The following is a 27,073-nucleotide window of genomic DNA, read 5'->3' on the forward strand; positions in this document are numbered from 1 at the left end:
TGTATGATGCACCACCTGTTTCGAAGCATAGCAGATATCAGATTCTGTAATGCAACGCTAAAGACTTTAAAGTAGAATGGGCTAATTATCAACAGACTGGCACCATGTCCAGGGTATATCCCGCCAGGGTATATCCCGCCTCTCAACCTGCTGCACCTTGAGGACGGCCTGGGATAGGCTTTAGCCTACACCACAACAATGAACTAGACAAGTGAAAAACAAATGTGTAGTTGGATTATCAAATTTAACATTAATTTACATCATTATAAATAACAAATTTTTGCAAAATGACCCAGTTTGTTCTTTCCAACTGCAAAAGTTGTCCAATCCAATTAAACCTTCCTTACAAAGCAAGCAATACTGATAAGGTTATTGCAGTAATAATAATAAGAATGTTTGTGTTTTTGTTAATAAAATGATATTTGACTGACAACTATTTTGATTGGGAGAATCTTGTGAACAGAAAGCCACACAGCATGTATATACACATGAAGGATGTCTCATTTGTTGCATGGTGAACTGGCTTGTCTGGACTGTCACAGGCATCAGCAGCCAGCATTATAACCCTGTGGTGCAGCTCGCTTATTGTCTGTCACTTGGTATATGTCTACAATTTGAGTCTGTTTTCTCTCCTCTTACAAGTGAGATTGTTTTGTTGCCTTTTGTTTTGGCTCTATTTGATTAAAGGATTAAACTATTTTTCCATAACGCTTAGACATTGAGTAAAAGTTGTTATCCCAGGTTCATTCAACACAGACAAGCTTACAGTGTAGTATTTTAGCAATTTCTGATGGAAGAGATAATCTCATTTGGGACAAGAAAGTTTAAACCACATTTATGGCATGGGCTTTCTTCAGCAGTGCACTCAGTGATATCAAACTATACACTCCTTTACATAGGGTTCTACCTTTCAGATTTTATGCTCTGTTTACCAACATTCCTAACCAAGCACTTCCCAAGTCAGGATAAACCATGAACGTATATGCTTTTTCATTTTTTTTCCAACTGGAAGAACTTTATATTCTTTACATTTGTCTCCTAATTTTGTCAAAATTCGCAGCGTAGAAAATACCATATGTAGCACAGATGTCCCAAATCAACAGATCCTGCCTTACATGGTAAAGTCGTCATAACAGTCGCAATTCTTGCTAGAATTAGAAATAATTACATGGTCCTACCTTAGCAATGGTCTCATGGAACTTGAAAAGTGGGTCCAGGGTTTCTGGTGACTCTGAAGAAAACTGGGCCTCTGACAGAAAACTGGTGGTCTAAAAGAAAAGGGGTGAATAAAAAGAGAAGAAAAAAGTCTTAAATATAAGATGATAAAGTTACTATGTCCCGTTTTTTAAAGTATGAGAAACATTCCATGTTAGTGAGCGACAACAATGATTTGTTTCTCCATAGTATTAAATAATAATAATAAAAAAAGACACCTTTCCCTCCAGTTACTTGTTTTTTTTTTTTTCATATATTCTAATTTGTTCTCTTCTATTCTAAGCGGGAAAGAGTGGAGTGACCTGTCAAGTTTTTGACAGGAAACAACAGTAAATGCTCTCAAGGCCACAGAGCTGCTCAGCTTTTGTGTTGTGGTGTCAAACACACACACACACACACACACACACACACACACACACACACACACACACACACACACACACACACACAAACTCACAGGCGGACGGCTACACAAAGTCAACCATGACTACACGCCACCTAAAATTACCTCACTGTCACCTCAGTATACTATGTAACGTCCTCAAAAAACAAAGTACCTCACTGTGACTTCAAAGTCATTGTGCTGTCTTTGTAGAAGTTTCTTTCTTTCCGTCTTTTTTCCTTCTTTTTTTTCAAATAGAGTCAAACCAAACAGAGAGTTCATGATATCAGAAGTTCAAACACGGCACACTGCAGCAGTCTTGAACATCCTATTAGTTTTTATTTCATCCAGTTTTGACCGGTGTCAATGCTTTCAACAGGAAAAGTAAGTGTTACTTTTCAGTTATTTCTCCATGATAGTACAGGATATTTATATTATTATCATGCTATGAACAGGATATTTTATCTCCACATAAAATAGCATTTTTTCCTTCTCTGTTCTCAACATTGTTGCAATTGCTGGCACCACAAACCTGCAAACTGTCAGGTCTTCTTCTTTTCTCTGTTTGCCTTTCCCTCACAACGAAGGGTCAAAGCAGGTGGCTGCCCTCCATGAGCCTAGTTATGTTGGTGGTTTTGCTGCTTTTTCTCTTCTCGCCTGACTGTCACTAAGAGTTATCTTGTATGTGAGCACTTTGTTTTTTCTAGCCCCATCACTAAACAAGTAAAACTGATACTGATTCTGCAGAAGCTTTTCATTTAGATATATATCTGTATATATATATATATACCTTTGCCTTATGTGATTTTGTTTAGGCAAAGTTTGTGTTTATCGTAAATATCACTCATTTATTCAACTAAAATGAGTGAAAATTGCAGATAAAAAATGAAAAAGGTACAATATGATCTGTGGGTACAGACATTTACATCCAGTTATATTTATCTTCACTAATTTCTCACTCATTTGCACTTATAGAATCTACTCTTTAGCATTTCAATAATATGGCCTGTTGTGATGTACACTCTCCGGGAATTCTGTGCTTTTGTTTTGCTGAGTGAATTTTTTGTTGTAGTAGTTTGCTACTTAGCACTAATTAGCAGGTATCTGTGTCTGTAAGATGCATCCATATGGGTGTATCTTGCTAACCAAGTTTGGTAGCAGAGGCTGATGACTGATAATGGTAACCTCTTGTTAAAAATCAAGATGGCAATGGTGAAGAACATTCAGGGGTTTTGGCTTCAAAATGCATTTAAAACTCAAGGATGACTTCATGGTAGTTAAGCCTATCTTTTGGTAAAATGTAACAAATGCACCATTTACAAATGTAAATCAAGCTTTCAGAGTTCGGTTTAAACTTGTAGGATGCTGTACAACATTATGATGGACTGGAACAAACGCTCAGAAGTGCATGACTCATCAGGCACCCTCAGGATACTGGAACAAAAGCAAATGTTAAAGGGAAAAAAAAGTTGAATTCCCCATAGATGATGGGGTGAAACTGGCAATGCACTTAACTAGTCAATATAGCAGCCACGGTGAGTACACAGGGAATAGAAGTTTTACTTAACAGTTTGCATATTTATGCATTCCAAGAAGAAACAAGGAGAAAGTTTTCATCAAACCCTGTGTGCTGCCTCTGAATAAATATGTGAATTATTGAACGCAGCATCTGCCTCAAAATATGCCCCTGTTGTTGATGTCAAGTTGCATATGTGCAGAGTTCCCCCAAAAGAATCCTCACCTCCTGCATTCAGAGGAGAAGAATTAAAATGAAATGCACGGATACAGCTGTTGTGCCCTCGCACAAAGACATGGATTCAAGAGGTATTTGAGCCCCGTGGATATCTGTAGCTGTCACTCTCTGTGGTCAGACTGCTTTTTTCTGAAACTTTTGATGGGGACTTGCTGTCATGGCAAATCTGATCACGCCGCCATCTTCCTCATGCCAAAATATAAACAAAGGCTGAAACAGGAAGTTCCGGTTCAGAGGAAGGTCGCGCGCTGGACGGATCAATCGGTGGCCGCGTTACAGGACGCACTCGATGACGCAGACTGGGGCATGTTCAGAAACAGCTCCGACGATGACGTCAACGTGTTTACGGAAGCGGTTGTGGGATTCATCGGGAAACTAGCGGATGATACCGTGGAGACAAAGACTATCACAACGTTTCCCAACCAGAAGCCGTGGGTGGATAAAACCATCCGCAACGCTCTGAGATCCCGCACCGCTGCCTACAACACGGGACTCATGACGGGGGACATGGACCCGTACAAAGCCGCGTCATATAACGTGCGGAGGGTGGTGAAAGAGGCGAAGCAGCGCTACGGGAGGAAACTAGAGTCACAACTCCAACAGAGTGACTCTAGGAGCCTGTGGCGGGGACTAAGGACAATAACGGACTATAAAGCACCAACAACCGGTATGACGAACGCGGCCGTGACTCTGGCAGACGAGCTGAACACTTTCTATGCTCGCTTCGAGGCTGCAGCTAAGGACTCCAACGATGCTAGTGTTAGCGGCGCTAACGGCTGCAGACAGGAAGATACTGCCAGCACCGGAAACGTGCTCGTCATCTCCGAGCATGAAGTAAGGAGAGCCTTCAAAAGAGTGAACACCAGGAAAGCAGCAGGACCAGACGGCATCCCAGGTCGTATCCTAAGAGACTGCGCATACCAGCTAGCTCCTGTGTTCACTGAGATATTCAACATCTCTTTATCTCAGTCGGTGATCCCCACATGCTTCAAAGAGTCCATCATTGTTCCTGTCCCGAAGAAACCCCACCCTGCTTCTCTCAATGACTATCGCCCTGTAGCCCTCACCTCAGTAGTGATGAAGTGCTTTGAACGCCTGGTCAGAGACTTCATCATTTCTTCACTACCAGACACACTGGACCCACTACAGTTCGCTTACCGTCCAAATCGTTCCACAGACGATGCCATCTCTCATCTCCTCCACACATCACTCACTCACTTGGACACTAGAAGGGGGAATTATGTTAAAATGCTCTTCATAGACTACAACTCTGCATTTAATACCATAATTCCCTCCACACTCACCACCAAGCTGGAGCATCTGGGACTCAGCTCATCTATGTGTCAGTGGATCTCCAACTTCCTAACTGGCAGACCACAGGCAGTAAGGATGGGCGGACATGTCTCAGCCTCCACCACTCTCAGCACTGGAGCCCCCCAGGGGTGTGTTCTGAGCCCCCTGCTGTACTCTTTGTACACATATGACTGTGTGGCCACTACCAGCTCCACCACCATCATCAAGTTTGCTGACGACACTGTCGTGGTGGGCCTGATCTCTGATAACAACGAGACGGCCTACCTGAAGGAGATTAGGAATCTGGAGAACTGGTGCCAGAGGAACAACCTCCTTCTAAACGTCAGTAAGACAAAGGAGCTGATAGTGGACTTCAGCACTAAGCAGGAGAGGAACTACCAGACCCCCGTCATCAACGAGTGCCCAGTGGAGAGAGTGGACAGCTTCAAATACCTCGGAGTTCACATCACGCAGGACCTGTCATGGTCCTGTCACATCAACACCGTGGTGAAAAAGGCCCGACAGCGTCTCTACCACCTCAGACGCTTGAGAGACTTCCAACTGCCCTCCAAGGTGCTCAGGAACTTTTACTCGTGCACCATAGAGAGCATCCTGACGGGAAACATCTTAACCTGGTTCGGGAACAGCACCATGCAGGACAGACGAGCTCTACAGAGGGTTGTGTGGTCAGCTGAGCGCACCATCCGCTCCGAGCTCCCTGACCTGCACTCAATCTACAGCAGGCGGTGCTGGACCAAGGCCAGGAAGATCGTGAAGGACCTCAGCCATCCCAACAACAGACTGTTCTCTCTGTTGAGGTCAGGAAAGAGATTCCGCTCCCTGAAGACCAACACAGAGAGACTGAGGAGGAGCTTCTTCCCGCAGGCGATACGGTCTCTCAATCACACCACCACACAGTACTGACCCACACATATGGTTCTTACACACACACTGGACTTTCTGGACTTTGGTTTTGCACAACACTGGTCACTATATTCTTCATTTCCGGTTAATACTTGTACAGCTGCTGTTATTGTGTATATATTTATTTATATTTAGATTTCTTCATACATTCTTATATAGTTCTATATTGTGTATTTTGTTGTACAGTTATTTTATTTTCAACTTTAATTTATATATTTTATCTTATTCTTCCCAGTTAAATTTACCCTTCATTCTAATTTGTGTTGTACAGTTATTTCATTTTTAACCTTAATTTATATTTTATTCCTTCTTAGTTAAATTTACCCTTTTTAATTTTTCATATTTATTTCCTATCTTATTCATAGCCTTTTCCTTTTTTGTTTTCTTTAGGTCACGAGCAGTTGTCCAAGCATTTCACTACATATCGTACTGTGTATGACTGTGTACGTGACAAATAAAATTTGAATTTGAATTTCATGATGAAGATAACACCACACACACCTACGCGGACACACACTGTGTTAATTAATTTTCCCATTTAAATGAATTATTCCCTGTAATCACAAAGCTGCATGTTGTTGTGTTGCTCAGTTAATATTTTGCTTTTAGACATTTTTCACAAGCACCATTTCCCATAAGCATTAGTGCGTCACATGTTAACAGATGGAAGAATTAGCAGATGGCTTGTATTCAAAGACTGATAAGCAAGACATCCGAACAAAGAAGTTAAGAGAAGTCAAAGGTCAAAAAATGCCAATGAATATGGAAAAAAATGAAACACAGAAAAGAAACATAAGCAGGTTTGTCCTGCTGATCGAGCTTGTGAATACAGGTTGAATAGTTTTTATAAAAACATAAATATTTTATAGAAATAATTCGAATTAAACACTGTCGTCACTTTCGTATAGCATTTCTAACAAGCACTATGCGGTGCTTTATGTCAGATTGACATATTTTCTCTGGGTTTCATGGGTTCAGGATGGTGGGGTTATGGAGAACTGAAGCTGTTAAACCAGAAGAAAATGGCCAGGCTCAAAGATTCCCAAGTGGCATCCACTCTGTACTAAGTGCCCTTTGTATGGCTTATGTACAGCTCACTTTCTTTTACAGTACAGACCCTCTCTGTGCCTCAACACTTAGGTTTGCTCTGACCTTCTCGTGGTGGTTAAAATATTGTAATGCTAAAATGGGTATAATGGGTTGTTATTTATAAAAACATGAGCATTAATCAGCTTGGGTTTGACAACTTCTTAAATATTATATTGATTTGTGCTGAAGGTTACTGCTGGGGTTAAAACAGAGAAAAAAAAAAGCATGAAATCATGAAATGATCAAATCCTCTGCTGGCACAAAACGATGCCTGAACCATACTTTGCCTGAACACACACACACACACACACACACACACACACACACACACACACACACACACACACACACACACACACGTTCAATCAATGTTAGTTTTTCTGAAACGCAAAAGGAAGAAAGTGCCTCTTTAGCATGAAGGACAGTGATACCTTTGGATTAAAGGTGTCCTACTCATCAATCAGGAATGTCCTCTATGAAACTAGATGTCCTTGTGACTTAAAAAAATACATTCTGAAATGTCCATTTATTTAAGAATGACTCAGCGCTTTCTAATCCTAGTGATAAATGCACATCTTCCATCTATTGCACAGAATAAATCAAATTCCACCAGCATCATCAAGGAGAATTTAAGCTGCACAGGTGTTATCCCCACTGCTCAGACATTCATAAAACAAAAATATTACTTTTGCTAGTGGATCACTTAACTACTGAAACCATTAATATGGCATTGTGGGACTGTTTCTGTCTCTATTATAGTGTGGTGCTACTGTGAAACACGAAAAACAGAAAGTACAAAGCTGTGAAGAAAACAGATCTTACAGTATAATAGTGTCATTATCCATAATGAAGTGCATTATATTGGCGAAAGTATTAACTAATTCGTCCAAATCATCTAATTCAGGTGTTTGAATCACTTCCATGGTCACAGGTATATAAAATCAAGCATCTAGGCATGCAGACTGCTTCTATAAACATTTGTGAAAGAATGGGTCTCAGGAGTGAATTTAGTACAGTACCATGACAGGATGCCACCTGTGCAACACTACTAAATATCCACACTCAACTATTAAATTCAAATTCAAATTTCAAATTCAAATTTTATTTGTCACGTACACAGTCATACACAGTACGATATGCAGTGAAATGCTTGGACAACTGCTCGTGACCTAAAGAAAACAAAAAAAGGAAAAGGCTATGAATGAGATAGGAAATAAATATGAAAAATTAAAAAGGGAAATAAATATGAAAAATTAAAAAGGGTAAATTTTACTAGGAAGGAATAAAATATAAATTAAGGTTAAAAATGAAATAACTGTACAACACAAATTAGAATGAAGGGTAAATTTAACTGGGAAAGAATAAGATAAAATATATAAATTAAAGTTGAAAATAAAATAACTGTACAACAAAATACACAATATAGAACTATATAAGAATGTATGAAGAAATATAAATAAATATATACACAATAACAGCAGCTGTACAAGTATTAACTGGAAATGAAGAATGTAGTGACCAGTGTTGTGCAATCCACATTATGTCTTGTGCAGTGCAAATATGCTTAAAGTGATTTAAGTGATGAAGTGAAAACAATGTCCAGAAAGTCCAGTGTGTGTGTAAGAACTATATGTGTGGGTCAGTACTGTGTGGTGGTGTGGTGGTGTGATTGAGAGACCGTATCGCCTGCGGGAAGAAGCTCCTCCTCAGTCTCTCTGTGTTGGTCTTTAGGGAGCGGAATCGCTTTTCCGACCTCAACAGAGAGAACAGTCTGTTGTTGGGATGGCTGAGGTCCTTCACGATCTTCCTGGCCTTGGTCCAGCACCGCCTGCTGTAGATTGAGTGCAGGTCAGGGAGCTCGGAGCGGATGGTGCGCTCAGCTGACCGCACAACCCTCTGTAGAGCTCGTCTGTCCTGCATGGTGCTGTTCCCGAACCAGGTTAAGATGTTTCCCGTCAGGATGCTCTCTATGGTGCACGAGTAAAAGTTCCTGAGCACCTTGGAGGGCAGTTGGAAGTCTCTCAAGCGTCTGAGGTGGTAGAGACGCTGTCGGGCCTTTTTCACCACGGTGTTGATGTGACAGGACCATGACAGGTCCTGCGTGATGTGAACTCCGAGGTATTTGAAGCTGTCCACTCTCTCCACTGGGCACTCGTTGATGACGGGGGTCTGGTAGTTCCTCTCCTGCTTAGTGCTGAAGTCCACTATCAGCTCCTTTGTCTTACTGACGTTTAGAAGGAGGTTGTTCCTCTGGCACCAGTTCTCCAGATTCCTAATCTCCTTCGGGTAGGCCGTCTCGTTGTTATCAGAGATCAGGCCCACCACGACGGTGTCGTCAGCAAACTTGATGATGGTGGTGGAGCTGGTAGTGGCCACACAGTCATATGTGTACAAAGAGTACAGCAGGGGGCTCAGAACACACCCCTGGGGGGCTCCAGTGCTGAGAGTGGTGGAGGCTGAGACATGTCCGCCCATCCTTACTGCCTGTGGTCTGCCAGTTAGGAAGTTGGAGATCCACTGACACATAGATGAGCTGAGTCCCAGATGCTCCAGCTTGGTGGTGAGTGTGGAGGGAATTATGGTGTTAAATGCAGAGCTGTAGTCTATGAAGAGCATTTTAACATAATTCCCCCTTCTAGTGTCCAAGTGAGTGAGTGATGTGTGGAGGAGATGAGAGATGGCATCGTCTGTGGAACGATTTGGACGGTAAGCGAACTGTAGTGGGTCCAGTGTGTCTGGTAGTGAAGAAATGATGAAGTCTCTGACCAGGTGTTCAAAGCACTTCATCACTACTGAGGTGAGGGCTACAGGGCGATAGTCATTGAGAGAAGCAGGGTGGGGTGTCTTCGGGACAGGAACAATGATGGACTCTTTGAAGCATGTGGGGATCACCGACTGAGATAAAGAGATGTTGAATATCTCAGTGAACACAGGAGCTAGCTGGTATGCGCAGTCTCTGAGGATACGACCTGGGATGCCGTCTGGTCCTGCTGCTTTCCTGGTGTTCACTCTTTTGAAGGCTCTCCTTACTTCATGCTCGGAGATGACGAGCACGTTTCCGGTGCTGGCAGTATCTTCCTGTCTGCAGCCGTTAGTGATATTATAACAAAGTTGACACAACTGGGAAGCACACAGTGGTCACCAACTGCTACAGATGCCCCAAACTTCACGTGGTCGTCATATTAGCTCACGAACAGCGCTTAGAGAGCTTCTTGGAATGTGTTTCCCTGGCTGAGCAGCTGCATCCAAGCCTTACATAACTAAACGCAAGGGGTCAGATGCAGTGCTGTAAAGCACGCCCCGCTGGACTGAGTCGGCCCTTTCCTCTTCAAACATGACAAAATGACCTCTACCCAACAGAACACTTTTGGAATGAATTACAGCAGAGACTGTGAGCCAGCCCTTATTCGAAATCAGTGTGCCAAGTTGGTGGAAAGCCTTCCCAGAAGAGTTAAAGCTGTTATAGCTGCAAAGGGTGGGCCCACATCATATTAAACCCAATGAATTAAGTATGGCATGTCACTCAAAGTGATATGTGTGTTAAGGCAGACAAGCAAATACTTTTGGGAATACATACTAAAAAGCAGCTATAACAGTGACAATTTCATTGAAAACGTTACTGGGTTAAATAATTATTTGATCTAATACTGAATTTTTAAGTTTGTGCACTTACAAAGTACAGTAGAAAGAAAGAACAGTATATAATTTGTATTGTAGTTTCATTTTAATGAAGACAGAATAATATAAACACATACGACACACGATAAAACACATTACATAAAAGTTAGAAATTTGAAATTCATTTTTATAAATTAACCCTTGGTCATCCTAGCTATTGGCAATGAAAAAAGAGACCACAGTGCAGGGTGGTAACAAAATTTCACTGTAACACCATATGTGACCATTTAAAAAAAACATTCAGAAAAGGAGGATGTAAGAACCAGAAAACAAAATCAGTTGAAGTTGTCAGATCAAGCATCCAGCAAGATAATACAAAATCAATGGAACAGCAAGAACGGGCAATGGAGGCTTCACTGAAAGCAGCGTGGGTCCAAAAGTAAGCAAACACAAGATAGACAGAGAACTCAAAGTGTGTATGAGTGATGTGATGGAGGCATTGGAGCCAAGTGAAAGGGATAACAAGAGAAACTGAATTTCTAGGACAAAAACATGTTTCTACCCCCTCACATTACCACTCCTTTATGCTTGACATTGGGAACCATATATGCAAATGCATAAGTCTCTTGCACAACAGGTGACACAAACTTTTAGAGGCATTCATGAGGTAATTTCGTAGCTCTTGCCATGATATTCATTTTCATTTTCAATTTCATTTGAATTTTATTTATAAAGTACCAAATCAGAACAACAGTCTCCTCAAGGCGTTTTATATTGTAAGGTAGACCCTACAATAATACATACAGAGAAAAACCCAACAATCTGACCCCCTATGAGCAAGCACTTTGGTGACAGTGGGAAGGAAAAACTCCCTTTTAACGGGAAGAAACCTCCAGCAGAAACAGGCTTAGGGATTCAGAGGTTAATTGACTGATTAGTTAAACTTACGGTATATTAACACTAGTCTCCCCTCCAAAAATGACAATTTTTGGCCACTTTATTCCTCTGGGGACCAGGGTATAATTTGCCGTTTTTGACTACTTTTCATTGTACCTCTATATTTCACCTTTAAAAACTGTTTATCTTGCCTTGTATTTTCAGCACAACCTCAAATATCTGAAACTGGAGTTATTTTTTTCATTTTGACGTACTATATTAGCACAATTGAGCTAAATTCAGAAAAAAATGTTTTTAAATCCGAGTAGAAAAAAGTTATATTTTTTACTGTAAAAACCACAAACATGTTTAACGAATCATTTTCATAACTTGAAATGCAAATAGAAATTGTACCTTCCTAAAAATTATGCACAAATTTTGCAAACAACAAAGTTATATGGTACTATTTACCTAAAAATGCATCCAAGGCCTCAGGCATTTTTTATATAACCATTTAAAACCATTTACAGAACAATCAGGTGGGCTGCATCAAATAAGAAGGCACACAAATTATTTGTGCCACTCCAAAAAAATAGTTTCCGTCCACTATAAGACAGAGGAGAATATCACAGGCCTAAACCCTGCAGGTCTGACAATAGAGGTGTATCAATCCAGTTTTCCATGTGGAGACAACGTTTAGACTGCAATCTGCTTTTGGTGGCTTTTTTTTGGATCAACTGTGACATTCACTAGTATAACCGACACACAAAACAAAACAATGACTACAGTACACACTAACTATAGCCTCCAAACACACTACATGATGATATACTCCCTTACAATAATGGGGCCTTACAAAAAGAGAGTGCTCAAGTGTTTTGGTATCAGATTTTAGGTCTGAAAATAAATGTAAACCTAAAATGTCTGTGCATCTCCTGAAACAATAAAGAGAAGAAAATAGAAGCTGTTTTGTATCCCGATAACCCCACAACTCAATTTCCTCAATGTCAAACTTATGGGCAGAAACAACACATGGACTGACCTTGTATAAGTAAGTGTATGCTTTTTATAGGAGGCTGGAGGTATTCAAACCTGGCATATAACAGGGTTTGCTAGACTTTCTAAAAACTTTAAGAACAAACCAGAGGAAACAATCAGCTTCATGCTTGAGAATGAGTTTCTGCAAAAGCTGAAAAAAATAAAAAATAAAAACTTACTTCAAGGATTTCAGCTTGGAAAAAACAAGCTCTACTGTGCACTGAAAACCCATTTAAAAATCTGCCCTTGGGACACTACAGCTTCTCTGTAAACCGAGTTGATTGAGCTCTATCAAAACCTGGCTCTGCAAGAAGCTCACTTTGACTTTCACTTTCTGGACAAAACGAGGTCCCTGCTTCAGACGTTCCCTGCTTACAGAACATGGCCCCTTTTACATGCTCATCATTTGCTACAACATTCAGCTGCAAATCAGCATTTTCAACGGTGGATACCAAAAGAACACAGCAGACTTCTGCATAGAGACATCAGTGTCCCTGGCTAGCCATTCCTCCTTCTTGCCTATATTCAAGGACTTGATAGCATAAAAAGTGCCATTTCTGTGGTTCGTAATGTAGAGAAATGTCATCAATTCAGTAAATGAACACAAAGGAAAACTGGATAGCCATATTTTTTAGACTGAAGGTATATTAAAAGACAAATAACTGTGTTTCTGTTGGATTTAAACATTGCCCTCCTGTGTCTAAGGCCATCTTTCTCCACTTTATACAAGTACAGCTTTGTGCACAGTTTCCACAGGAGTGTCAGGAGAGTCTGGCAGATCAGACATTATAATTGCTCTTACCAATTTATTCCAGAGATTATGTCTGATAACGATTTTATCTGTTTCCAGAAGTTTGATGTTGCGTAACTATACAGATACAGAATAGCATTTTTATTATATATTCCCCCCCTCCCAGTATACACGCAATGGCCACTTCATTAGTCACACCTTGCTAGTAGTGAGTTGAACCCTGTTTGCCTTCAGACCTCTCTTATTTCTTCATCATATGGTTTCAACAAAGTGCTGGATTTTGGTCCATATTGACATGATAGCATTTCTAGAGATTTGCCTCACAACCACAATGAAAGTATCCCATTTCATTACATGTCAAAATAAGTCACCAATGAAATGTATTTACCAAGTATCAGACGCTAACTTTACACAGTCTACTAGTACAATCACTTGTACCTCAAAGTGGTTATAAGATAAATAAGCCATGACTTTAGGAATGAAAAAACAAAAGTATAAAGTTATTTTTCCCCAATATAGCTGTCATGACAGAGACCAATGCTGTTTTTTATAATAAGCTGTAAAAGATTTACTATAGGAATTAGCATCGATTATGCCTCTACTTTTCATCCATATAGCAGTTTAATTTATTTAACCTAAAAAGAAAAGAAAAAGCACTGGAGAGGTAGTTTTATGTTCATTCAGCTATAAACTCAACCTGAGAAGTATTGCACAGTGTAGATGTTTCTTCAGATATTGTTCCAATTAAATTCTTTGAAAACCCTTTTTTTGACAGTTTTAGTAAACCTTTTACATCATTAAGCCCAACCTAAAAAAATAAATAAATAAATAAAAAAAAGATCTTTGACACAAACTGAGGCTGACAGTGTTTGAAATAACGAATGTACTGCTTATAATGTTTAGAGAAAGCTCCCATGACAACTGATAAAAGTGAAAGCTGAGGCAACAAAAAGGTTAACTGCTTCAAAACCAGCAAGAAAAAAGACAGATCATTTTCTTCTGAAGTTTCATGCTTTTTTGTAAAATAGAACATCCTTTCTAGAAAGGACGCAACACTATGACAAGAACAAGGTCATGAATAAACTCAATTATAAGTGTGAAGATACATGTGATATGGTCATATCTGGAGTCTAATATGCTACTGGAGAGCCCTGTATCTGAAGAATTACATTTATCTACCAATACAATGGAACGGTGAATATAATTTTCACACACAGGAATAAAAAAAGGTTCCACAAAAAGATTTTCTTAAAGGCAGAACTTTGTGAATCTGAGCATGGCCAGAAAAGTTGTCTAAAGTCTTTGGAGCTAATGTTTCATTTAGCTACCTTGATGAGGTTGGCTATTGTCATGTGGTTGCTCAGCGGCACAATACTACCAGATAGAAAGAAAAAAAATGAGTGGAATTTGGGTAACAAATGTGTGCTTCATCTGCAGTCTGGTGTTACCTACATCTTCCTATTCAGAAGGCAGAATTTCCGAGTTCTGAGTACAATCGAAAGCACCACGACTGCAGTTTTTGTGTTGGATGTAAAAAGCAGGCTAGGATAGAATCAGGCGTGGGATTTCTCTCGTGGAAATGTGCACATTATTTTTTCCTTTCTATTGGTAGGTGGCACAGTGCACTTGTGGCAAGTAAGCAAGCTAGAAGACTGGCAATCTTGCTGGGTATCCAGTTACGGAAGCAACACATTAACAAGAGAATTCTGAGAAAAACCAAAGTTACTTTCCCTAGTAACTAGTTACTCTGAAAGTCACGAGTAACTTGAAGTAACTGAGTTACTTTTGATAGGAGTAACTAGTAATGTAACTAAGTTACTAATTTAAAGTAACTTACCCAACACTGGTTATCATACATATATAAAAGGTTTAGTTGCTCAAATAAAGATCTGGTACAGACAGAAATGTCTGTAAATTATCAGCAAAGCAATGAATGAAAATGGGAGCCACAGTGGCACCATGAAGTATCCTAGAAGTACATGGAGACAGACATGATGAACACTATTCTGAAAAGTCCCAGAGCACAAGGACAAAAGAATTTCCAGAATCAACAATTAAAAACCTGGTCAAAAAACTCTTAAAAGGGATTTTTTTGTGCTATGTTGTGATTTGAAACCAGAAAGAAACTTCTCTGACATACTGTTTAAATACTACTAGAACTGTAGTTGGTCACAAGCTGATTTTTCTGTTCTTTCCTTTTCTTTTTTGATAGAAAGGGGAACTTAGAAATGGGCTTAAAGTTTGAGGGAATGGAGAAATCAAATTCATCTTTCTGATGGAGGGGCTGTACTACAGCATGTCTGAAAGCAGTTCGGACACAGCCAGACATCAGTGAGGAATTAATTACGTCAACAATACACGGACCAAAGAGCACCAAAGAGAAAATGCCTCATCGTAGAAATCTTTTCTTCAAAAACTGTAAGGATTTTTTCAAAATGTGCCAGTCAGGGTACAATACAAGTACAATCACAAGGATTTATAAGAGAGGGAAGAGTGCTGAAAAGAAAGTGAGGTATGTGGCTGTTGTTTAACACAAAGTTTGATAAAAATTGGGGTTTTCCCAGCATGGCTATCTGGTACTCCAGCAGACTTTTTCTTATAATGTGTAAAGAAACTTGAAGTTGATCCTTCTTCCATCTTCTCTTAGTACATTGACAAGAGTGCACGTAGTATCATTCAACCACAGGCCTTTCACTGGTTTAACCTTTAAGCCTGACAAACAGCTGACCCCCCCCACACTGGCACCATCTTCCCAAGCAGAAGTAGAAAGAGGTGTTTACTAAAAACATCAGCAGACCTTTTTTAAACATGGAACAAAAGTCAGGAACTCAGGAGCCTGATTAGGCGAGAGTTAATGGACTGATTCAAGGCTACATCCATAGGGTGTGTGAAAAATATCCATTTTATTAGTAATATATAACACTGATGCTTTAACAAATTCAAACACGGGAAAGAGATGAAAGCAGTGAAAGGACATATAAAGAGGTAATGACTGACTTGAAATAAAGGCAAGGAAAAGGAAGAGAACATGAAGTATAAGGGAAAAAAGTATGAATATAAAAATAAATCTTTGAGAGTTTTCAAAAGGTTGTACCGGTAGACTCTTGTGAAGTAAACACCAAGCAGACATTCACTTTTATCACCAAATGAATGCAAAGAGGTGAAACGAGACACATTGTCAAGCTTAGTTCCACCTCAGCTGGATAGTTATTGATTTTTCCCCCCCTTTCTTCTTAGTCGGTATCCCCTCTGTCTATCCTTTTCAAGTTCTCACTGTCTGTCCAGGTGCTGGATGTAATTGGATTCCCTCACTGAAAACCTGTGATTTTAAAACTCTGCTGGAGTGAGTTCTGACGGCTAGTCATACTTTGCTGGCGAACACTTCTAGCCAGTCATCAATATCTAAGTGTAAATATCCACATTAATTATTTACACATGGAATACATACAATAATATACTTAAGTGTACCGATACCGATATTTGTATACCTTCATGCTTCTGACCACAGCTAAAACCTCAACTCCATATAGTCAATACATGCCACAATAGACATTATTTAAACATCACTTACTAAAAGTACTAAAAGAACAACTGAAACATCAAATAATGAGGACAAATCAGAAAGTTGCTCTGTGTTGTAATAATTAAGTAGACATTCAACCAAAGGAAAAAAGAAACAAAGACATCAGCATTCAAAGACATGTTTTAACTCAGACAAAAGCGAAGGGCAGACTGTAGAGAGACTGCTGAACCCTGGTGAATACTTCATGGGTGAGAAAATAAAACATCTAGGTGTCTTCAATTGGGGTCAAGCACAGCCAACAGAAAAGCACCGAGAACAAAATGTTAATGAATGAAGAGGAGAATGCTTCTAAAGGTATCACTGTCGCTATCGTCAGACACTGCTTTAACTGTTATCATGTACTCATTTGTGCTGGAACCAAATGCATGTTTTGTATCTGCGTACATCACAATACAGTTTCAAATATAAAATCCAATATCAGAGGTGTTTTTTTAAAAAGATATTTCCCTTGTGGGATCAATACTGTAGCTATCTATCTATCTATCTATCTATCTGATCATTCCTATAACCTGTAGTCTCTATATACTTCTCTGTCCTCTGTTTGGCAGCATTGTCATGCCATCCCATCCCTCCTCATCTTTAATTCTCCCACATTTTCTTCATTTATCCCTGATTGTCTGTTATGTGACTTCTCTCCCCCTCTCTCTCGCGCTCTCATTCTCTTCTTCTGTGGTATTACTGCAGAAGGATCCAGGGGAGTTAGTGGCTGATTAGGCAGAAGAACCAACTTAAGCCTGGTTATTGGTCTCTTTTTTTTCCCTCTCACTACAGACACGGGCACACACACAATATGGCAGGTGGGAGAACCCTAAGATGAGGGGTCATGGTGCAGCATAGGGAAAATAATTACTTACCAATAAGTCACATAATAACTTGTTTGGTGAGCTCAAGTAGATTTTTCTTTGTGTATAGCTGTAGTCAGCTGGCATGTGCTGGTACTTCAATATTTACGGATCTACTCAAGATTATGGCACAGCCTGCAATGTACCAGTCTAATGAAGTAAACTTACCAGTTTAACCTGCTGTACCAAACTGTCAAATTTAATGCAACTTTTGAGTAACACAAACTACTGTACTTCAGTTAGTGTAAGGAGCTTGGAGAAGAAGCGACTGGACTTCTTCAAGTTTCTTGAAGACATTTCAACTGTCTTCCAAGAAGCTTCTTCAGTTCTAAAAACAGATGATGGTACGGAAGAGGATTAGGGCCACTGGAAAAAAAAGTGGGCACGTCTTTTCCCCCCGTTCTTTTGCAGAATTCTGAGATTGAAGTCAGAATTCACAAAACCATAATAACTAAAATATGTGATGTTTGCACTTACTGAACAGTCCTTACCTTTAAAAATAATCTTCCTCACCTGTCCTGTCTTCCTTACATCTCTAATGTGTCACACTTTAATCTTTTTTCTCTCCCTGGCCAACTTTACGTTACCTAACACACACATTAGACCCATTTTTTGTTAAGCTGTATTTGTAATGTTGTTTGTAGTTGTATTAAGTTGTATTTAAAATGAAGGGGCATTTAAAAACCTTACTCTGTTTCTGAACACTCATTTTTCCAAAGCACTATAACAGTAACACAACTTTATTTAAATAAGCACCAGGAAGACATCAAAGAGATGAAAAGAAAAAAAAAACAAGACTGTACTGAAGGTATAGGCGAGCCATGAGATGTCATTCTTGTTTTATTACTGAGCAAGTCACTCCCATGTCTAAAATTAAGCTCACAAAGATGCATATTTATGCATTTACTTATGTATACATATTTATTTTTTCCAGTTGAACTTTATCTGACTTACAAATTGATGGTGTCAGAAGTCTCAGTCTCTCTCTTTTCTGTGAAGCATTGGTGTTAGCAATTAGCACAGAGATGATTTCAAATGTAAATATCTGACACTGAAAAAAAACCCAACACGCACACACACACACACAAACTGGAACATTCCTCAGTCTAATTTTAAACCCTATAACCCAGGCCTGTCCAGTAACTAAGCCCCTGAGTATCTTCTATTTTGGTGAGCACATTAGGTACAAGAACATGATCACACACACATACACTGAACTCCATGCCAGTTCCTGATACACTCCATCTCTGTGGCAGTTATTTGATTATACCCTGGGGCACCATATGAGTGAGAGACAATCTGAGCAAGAGAAGGGGAGAGGGTGTAGGAAAAAAATGAGACGAATTTGAATTTGACAGCGAGCAAAAGATGGAGAGACTGGGTGTGGGAGGTGGGAGAGCCGAGATAAAGAATAGTAGTGACAGTGCCTGGATCAATACCGTGTTGAGATATTCATTTGGACTCTGCTGGGGTTCCCAAAGTAAGCACACACTCTGTTCCTCTCTGTCTGTCTTCCTATCTTGCTCTCTTTATATCAGCATCTTATCCTCTCCCTTTCTGTCTGTCTTCCATCTCGATAGTTCACCACTGGGTGTCACTGAGGGAACAAAAGAGGCAACCTCAACCTCAGTTTGCTATTGAGAGCATCTGGATGGCAAGAGTGAACTTTTAACTGATCAAAGCTGGGATTCATTCACTTTTTAATTAAGACAATTTCGTAAATGAAGGGTTTATCATTTGCAGACCAGTGACTACTTCAATCTGCATTTGGAGTTGAGTGGATGGGAAATAATATGACCCCATCATTAGTGATAATGTAATATTTTGCATTGTGTATCTGCAAATCCATGCAGCATTACTGTGAAAGAGAAGGACCCTAATTACTCCAACAGCTTCTACCAGATGGTTCATGATGAGAATGAATCCCCCCAAAATATTTTTTTTACCAATAATATTTAAATGGTCCATTTCTAGCACCGTATAGTGGAAAGGTTTGAAGCTCCTATGTCACATGAATGAACCACGTAGTCAGAATAGGGACATTCTCAGAAAGGGCTCACTGAAGGCAGCATGGTTAAGAGCTTGGAGGCGCTTACGACTGCAGTGAATGCTCAGAATAACACCTTGTATGTTGGATTACATCAGGAAAGAATCAACTCAGAACAACATCTCTGGGTGGAGCTGGATTACACCTCGGATCAGTTGGCTGAGGTCTCAGAATCTGCTATGTGAGCAAAAAGAGTGACAAGACCACAGAATCGACGGCTAATAACATCACGGAGACGCTCGCAGCTATTAACGGGAGACTGAGAGACCAGTGTCGGAGTGTTAAAAAACAGCTTGAAATTCTCAATTACCATCATAACCCGGCTACCCCTTCGGCGCCAGCTCAAGGCTGGAGCCGAACAACAACTCCCTGATAACGACTGTGTTGAGCCTGTTCCTTCCCATTCCATGCAAGGCCACCTGGGTTGGCTGGAAGACTGTTTACTTAGCCTGGCAGGGTGAAGGGCACTGTCTCAGCTGAACTATGGACACGCACACACCTACATATACTGATACTGATAAGCACTCACTGACGCATCACCCTCCCTACCCCGGATCCAACGCCACCTCCAACGCTTACCTCCCCTCTGATGTGGACATCGGATCAGCTGGAGGCGCAGTCAAAAGATTGCAGCGGTCCCAGATCAGATGTACACACTGGAACTCTTTCCCATGTTGCTTGTCTGTGTTTATTGTGCTATGGTGTGTTGATACCTGTGCATTCCTGTATTATCCTTTTGTGTTGCACATTTCAATGTTTTTTTTTCCTCGCTACCTGGCCTGACCTGTCTCCCCAATGTGATGTTTGTATTGTATGTACGGTCGGCGAGGTCTGTCATCTCGGTTGTGGGCAAAAGACCTGCAACTGACAAATAAAGGCTATCTCATCATCTCATCTCATCATCTCATTCTTATCGTACACAGTCATAGAAAAAAAGTATTTTTAAATATTAATTGTCAAACTCAAACTTTAAGTTTCAACACCATTTTCCATTATGTTGCTACATGTACAACATTGTTACAGTAACTCAGGATGCTATTTGAAACACCAAATAGTGACTAAGCTTTTGATATTATTGTAATATTGTAAGTTCTATAAGTATGTATTTAGGCCATCATTACTCCAACAAAGCAAAATAATGTAAACATCGGAGAATATAGAAAATCACAATACGGTTACTTATTTTAATGAAAAAAATCTGTATATAAATCACACTGTAATGACTGTCAGTCACCTTCTGTAATCTTTGTAGTTTGAAAGCTCGGATTCCGTGTGTTTGAAAGCGATTTGGTTTTAACTGGGAGCAATATGCTATCTGCTGGAATTGTTAATATACAACATTTAACTGGTCCTTATTGGGTGACATTAATAACAGCTTTCTTGTTGTCTTGACAGCTAAATGGATGAAAAACGAAAGAGGCATCTAAGATTTTCTGTTTGCCATCTAGGAATGCGAGTATTTCTTTATTTACCATTGAGATCAACAAAGCACATTATATTTAACATTTTCTGAAATGCTGTGCTGATTTCGCACACCCATGCAGTGTCTAGTACAATACTGTTTTCTTTCTAACACCTTTGATTATGTGGTTTGAGTTCATTGAGCACACTTATTTGCCCATGCTCTGCTTCACACAATTTGATGCAGGTTCACCTAGGTATGCCCTATATAGCTATGGTCCACTGGTTCAGACTGCTGAAAGGCTCTACTGGGGCAGCCATCAGGCATTTTAAATGATGACTTGATGCTGGCAAAATGCTTCTTGATGGAAAGGTAAGTGTACTTTTTTCCCAGATAGCTCAGGGACCTGTTCATCTTGTTTCCCCAGCTCATTCTAAAAATAGGTTGGAGAATCATTTTATACACCACTAAGGTTCGGTTCCCTAGTAAAGCCAGACTCCAAATCTATCAAGTGACAAAATTTTGCCTGGGTAACTTTAACAGCTGAACTTGCTTTTCAGCTTAAGTCACAAATTCAAGCTTCGACATGTGAACATGCAACTCTCTCTTCACCATGAATCATAACGCTCAAATTCACCCGTCAAGTGTTCACAGCCTTATGAACAGTAGAACCTTAAACACCATTGAAAATGTGAAAATGAGTTAAATGAAAACATCTATACAAAATAATCCAACAACAACATGAGTGGATCTTGTTTGAGCAGAATAGCTAATAATAGATGAAGTCCAATCAAGCACCACCAGGAGATCCACTGTTTTGTCACCCAATGCTTTTAAAAACAAAGAACTTCCCCCACAGCATCTCAATGGAATTCAGATCTGAGCTTTGACCTAATCATTCCAGAACTCTCCATTTCTTAGTTTTCAGTCAGTCCTTGTGTTATTGTCATGTTGCAGGGTCCAGTTACTGCTTCAACTTTACTTCTTTCTACAGATGGTCTCACACATTTCTGACACCTCCACTGACACCTCATGACACTTCCATCTCCATGCTCCACAGCTGGTATGAGGTTCCTTTCCTGAAACGCTGAATTTGGTTTACTACAAAAATTAATTTTTAGACTCATCTGTCCAAAAACCATTATCCCAGAAATCCAGTAGTAGTCTTTGTCTATGTTCTATCTGGCAAATATCAAGCTGGCCTTCACGTGTCTCTTAGAAAGCAAACTTCCTTCTTGCACCTATTATTAGAATTAAACTTATGCAGTCTCTTTCTGACTTTAGAGGCTGCTGTAGGTCACGTAATTGCATTTTAGGGTTTTTGGAGACTTCTTTTAGCTCTCAGAGTGAACTTACAGTGGGGCAAAAAAGTATTTAGTCAGCCACCGATTGTGCAAGTTCCCCCACCTAAAATGATGACAGAGGTCAGTAATTTGCACCAGAGGTACACTTCAACTGTGAGAGACAGAATGTGAAAAAAAAATCCAGGAATTCACATGGTAGGATTTGTAAAGAATTTATTCGTAAATCAGGGTGGAAAATAAGTATTTGGTCACCTCAAACAAGGAAAATCTCTGGCTCTCACAGACCTGTAACGTCTTCTGTAAGAAACTTTTCTGTCCCCCACTCGTTACCTGTATGAATGGCACCTGTTTGAACTCATCATCTGTATAAAAGACACCTGTCCACAGCCTCAAACAGTCAGACTCCAAACTCCGCCATGGCCAAGACCAAAGAGCTTTCGAAGGACACCAGGAAAAGTATTGTAGACCTGCACCAGACTGGGAAGAGTGAATCTACAATAGGCAAGCAGCTTGGTGTGAAAAAATCAACTGTGGGAGCAATCATCAGAAAATGGAAGACATACAAGACCACTGATAATCTCCCTCCATCTGGGGCTCCACGCAAGATCTCATCCCGTGGGGTCAAAATGATCATGAGAACGGTGAGCAAAGATCCCAGAACCACACGGGGGGACCTGGTGAATGACCTGCAGAGAGCTGGGACCAAAGTAACAAAGGTCACCATCAGTAACACACTACAACGGCAGGGAATCAAATCCCGCAGTGCCAGACGTGTTCCGCTGCTGAAGCCAGTGCATGTCCAGGCCCGTCTGAAGTTTGCCAGAGAGCACATGGATGATACAGCAGAGGATTGGGAGAATGTCACGTGGTCAGATGAAACCAAAGTAGAACTTTTTGGTATAAACTCAACTCGTCGTGTTTGGAGGAAGAAGAATACTGAGTTGCATCCCAAGAACACCATACCTACTGTGAAGCATGGGGGTGGAAACATCATGCTATGGGGCTGTTTTTCTGCCAAGGGGACAGGACGACTGATCCGTGTTAAGGACAGAATGAATGGGGCCATGTATCGTGAGATTTTGAGCCAAAACCTCCTTCCATCAGTGAGAACTTTGAAGATGAAACGAGGCTGGGTCTTCCAACATGACAATGATCCAAAACACACCGCCCGGGCAACAAAGGAGTGGCTCCGTAAGAAGCATTTGAAAGTCCTGGAGTGGCCTAGCCAGTCTCCAGACCTCAACCCCATAGAAAATCTGTGGCGGGAGTTGAAAGTCCGTGTTGCTCGGCGACAGCCCCAAAACATCACTGCTCTCGAGAAGATCTGCATGGAGGAATGGGCCAAAATACCAGCTACTGTGTGTGCAAACCTGGTAAAGACCTATAGTAAATGTTTGACCTCTGTTATTGCCAACAAAGGTTATGTTACAAAGCATTGAGTTGTATTTTTGTTATTGACCAAATACTTATTTTCCACCCTGATTTACGAATAAATTCTTTACAAATCCTACCATGTGGATTCATGGATTTTTTTTTCACATTCTGTCTCTCACAGTTGAAGTGTACCTCTGGTGAAAATTACTGACCTCTGTCATCATTTTAGGTGGGGGAACTTGCACAATCGGTGGCTGACTAAATACTTTTTTGCCCCACTGTACTTGGACAGCCAGACCTGGGAATGTTGGCAGTTGTTTTGAATGTCCTTCACTTGTAGAGTATTTTCCAGACAGTGGAATGGCTGATTTCAAATTATTTTGATATCTTTTTAAATCCCTTACCAGACTCATAAGCTGCTACAATCTTCTTTCTGAAGGCCTTTAGACAGCTCTTTTGATCTCACCATGGTGTTAAATCTCACTTCTATAGTTGGGAACACACCAAATTAAATGTCTGAGGTTTAAATAAGGTTAGGAAGATTTAAAGGGCAAGGCTCCATCAAAATGCAGAGTAAAAATGCCCTACTTATGTCCACCTGATGTGATACACCTTTGTTTAGGCATTATAAGTGGAAATAAATTACATTCTACTGAAAATGTTTAAAATCTTCCCTTCAGTTTTAATTGTTTAGTTATATTGATTTTAAATATACAGTATATATGTCAAAGTATGCTAAAAAACAAACAAACCCCCACATACTATTTTTTTCATATGACCAAAATGCTTAACTTCAGTCCAAATAAACTATTTAATGGGCCCACTTATGACTGTTGACATTGCTTAGTTTGTCCACCAACCCATGTTTAGAACCATAAAATCTTAAATCTTAAAAACTGTATACTGGTCGACCTCTGCTGGTCGCCAGTACTCATAAAAATGGTGAAATTATTCAAGTAGGAAAGTCATAATAGCAATTTTGTCATAAACAGGGCATCCCAGAATAAGGACTTAGTATCCCAATCATCAAAATAATAACAGCAACAAGCGAAATTAAATTAATAAGAGAAATTAAATGATTAGTCCATTAAATTATATAAAAAAAATATACATGCCTGGCAAGCCAACACAAGGAAGGATACACTACTTGTGTATTGTTGTGTAGCTAAGTCGTATTAATAGAAAGGATTAATCTGTCTTAGTGGATGGATATGCAGCAGTTTGAAGGCTGCCAACCCCAAATGGTGTTCAGCCATTTCATTAATGCCAAAGTACATTGTTATTAAACCCAGCGATACACGTACCTCCACAGGACGATCAACCACTGGGAACTTGCCAAAGAAGTCAAACGACGAGAGTGCACCATGTGTTATACAGCCTGTTTTCAAAGCAGTGCAGATTTACACCACAGTGTATCACTCCTACTACAAAGTTTGTACTACATGTTCACACACATGACCTCACTTAATCGAGATAACTTTAGATTTTGTTAATAACTTGATTTAGAATTAGAAAAAAAATCATGATGGGTGATAATAATAAAAAAAAATACACCACCATTTTTTTTATTGTAGTTATTTTAATAATGTTATAGTCCCCCATGTGTTATAATACCTTTTTTTCTTAATTACATATGATCAATCTAGAACTTGGAATCTAGACTGGACTCAATTTCTTTTTAAAAGTACACAATGTCTACATAAGATTGCAAAATTCATATGGCATACAAAGCCATAAAGTCAAAGGAAAAATATGTACACCAATATCCTAAAACTGTGGTGAGGCAAAGGTTGGCCAAAGGTACTAAACTCTTTCTGATACTTCACAGGACCTCAGTAACTGTGCAATGGAGCAAGTGTGTAACTACTAGCACTCTTCAGTGACTTGTCCATCCAGCTAATCTCAGTAACTGAGCAATTCTTTTCTCAAGGTTCTTGATCAAAGAGGTGACAAGGGACTTAACAGTCACTCTTACAGAGCTTCAGAAGTCCTTTGTGAGGATAGAGCCATTCGAAAGGACAACTGTTTGAACAGCATGGCATCAATCCCCCCTCTTGTCACCCAGAGTAGCTGGAATTATGCCACTCTGCTCAGAAGGCTCGGTTGGAGTTTGCCTAACTCCTTTTAAAAGATTCTATGATCTGCAGGCTGAAAACTGGGCACATTTGGAAGAACTTCAAAAACCACCTCTGGTAGACACCAGGCATTGCTGTTGCCTGTCACATGGCGGTGGTAGCATCATGCTATTGGGTGAGATTCTTTGTATCAGGAAAAATAAATTTATCAGAATGAGTGCATGCATTTTAAGACTGAAGTGGAGATTCAGCTTTTAGTGCAACAGTGAACCAGCCCACCAGAGCCAAGTCCACACTAGAATTGCTTCTGACTATTACTGAGTGGCAAAGCAAATGTCTAGACTGTGACTTTAGCACACATTTAAATGTAGTGTTTCCTTCTTTCTTTCTTTTTCCTACACTTGTTTCCCCAAAATTAATTTTATGTATGCTCATGTGGGTCTTTACTGTATGCATCCCTTACAGTGAATCTCGGCCCTTGCAGCATCTTCCTGCATACCAAATTAGATGCATGTTGATCTGTCAGTACATGTTATGGCTACACAACAAGAAAACACCGACAGACAGCAGTGGCGCTGGGGCATTTTGCATGCATTCAGTCATGTATGATCCTATTACACTCACTGGGTTCGTGAGGGGAAACGGAACAGTTGAAGGACATCAAGTGAAAACTGCTGTTTCTCCTTGCATTTGACTGATGGTACCTAATTCTCACTAAAATCTACACTTTAACAAGCATACAAACATATTTCCTGACATACATGGAAACACATTTTGCTTGAAGACACATATGTTGAACCGGAGATATGTACTCAGACATGCATGACAACACATATGGAGACTTTAATATGCCTACTCATGTGGTTCAGAATACCTCTTAGACCCATAGAAAAGGTTTTCACTGATTTTAGTGTAGGGAGAGAAATCTATGTAAAAGCTGTCACCCTCTCTTCTAATCATAAATTAGCCACTGGGTTATGAGTTTGAACTTCAAATGGCCTCATACCCTGTGTCTCTCTCATTTAGAGGCATTAGACATGAGAATGTGGTTATGCAATTTCAAACTGAATAAGAAGAAAGCTATTATTGTGCTACAGTTAGAAACCTCTCCTTAACAACAAGATGCAACATTTGTCTTTAATATGTTTAATTTAGTTTTTTTTTGTTTTACATGGTGTACTTAAGCTAAACAGGGCAAAGAATCAGGTTTGGAAAAATATAACACAACCTAAAACTAACAAACCTGCAATAAAGCGATGCATTTATACACACTTTTTTTTATTTTAATTGTTACTGTTAACAATCAGATGCTGTCTCAGCTGATTCTTGAATCAGAAGGACTGACTGATTAAAGGTTTACATGTCAATGTTGTAGTTGTCGTACATGTCGTAGTTCTAAGGTACCTGTCTGATGTATTTAATGGTGTGTGTGTGTGTAGTTAGCAGCAGCATAGTGGGATGGATTGATATCCGGTGAATCACCAAGGCAGCCTAAGACATTCAATTT

The 27,073-nt window shown here is 39.9% G+C and overlaps 1 protein-coding gene across 1 annotated transcript in view; it reads right to left on the minus strand.

Annotated features, from left to right (window-relative positions):
- naaladl2 (N-acetylated alpha-linked acidic dipeptidase like 2) overlaps positions 1–27,073 on the minus strand; it is a 546,561-nt gene that overhangs the window by 85,373 nt on the left and 434,115 nt on the right. The window contains exon 16 of the mRNA XM_086283107.1: positions 1,179–1,268. Within this exon, the coding sequence (XP_086139233.1) occupies positions 1,179–1,268 (90 nt within the window). The remainder of the gene's footprint in view (positions 1–1,178; positions 1,269–27,073) is intronic.

Source organism: Aulonocara sp. 'chitande type north' Nkhata Bay, linkage group LG23, assembly GCF_057382095.1.
Source record: "Aulonocara sp. 'chitande type north' Nkhata Bay isolate Kocher_YH1m ecotype deep benthic linkage group LG23, A_spYH_male_GT1.1, whole genome shotgun sequence".
Taxonomy (NCBI): domain Eukaryota; kingdom Metazoa; phylum Chordata; class Actinopteri; order Cichliformes; family Cichlidae; genus Aulonocara; species Aulonocara sp. 'chitande type north' Nkhata Bay.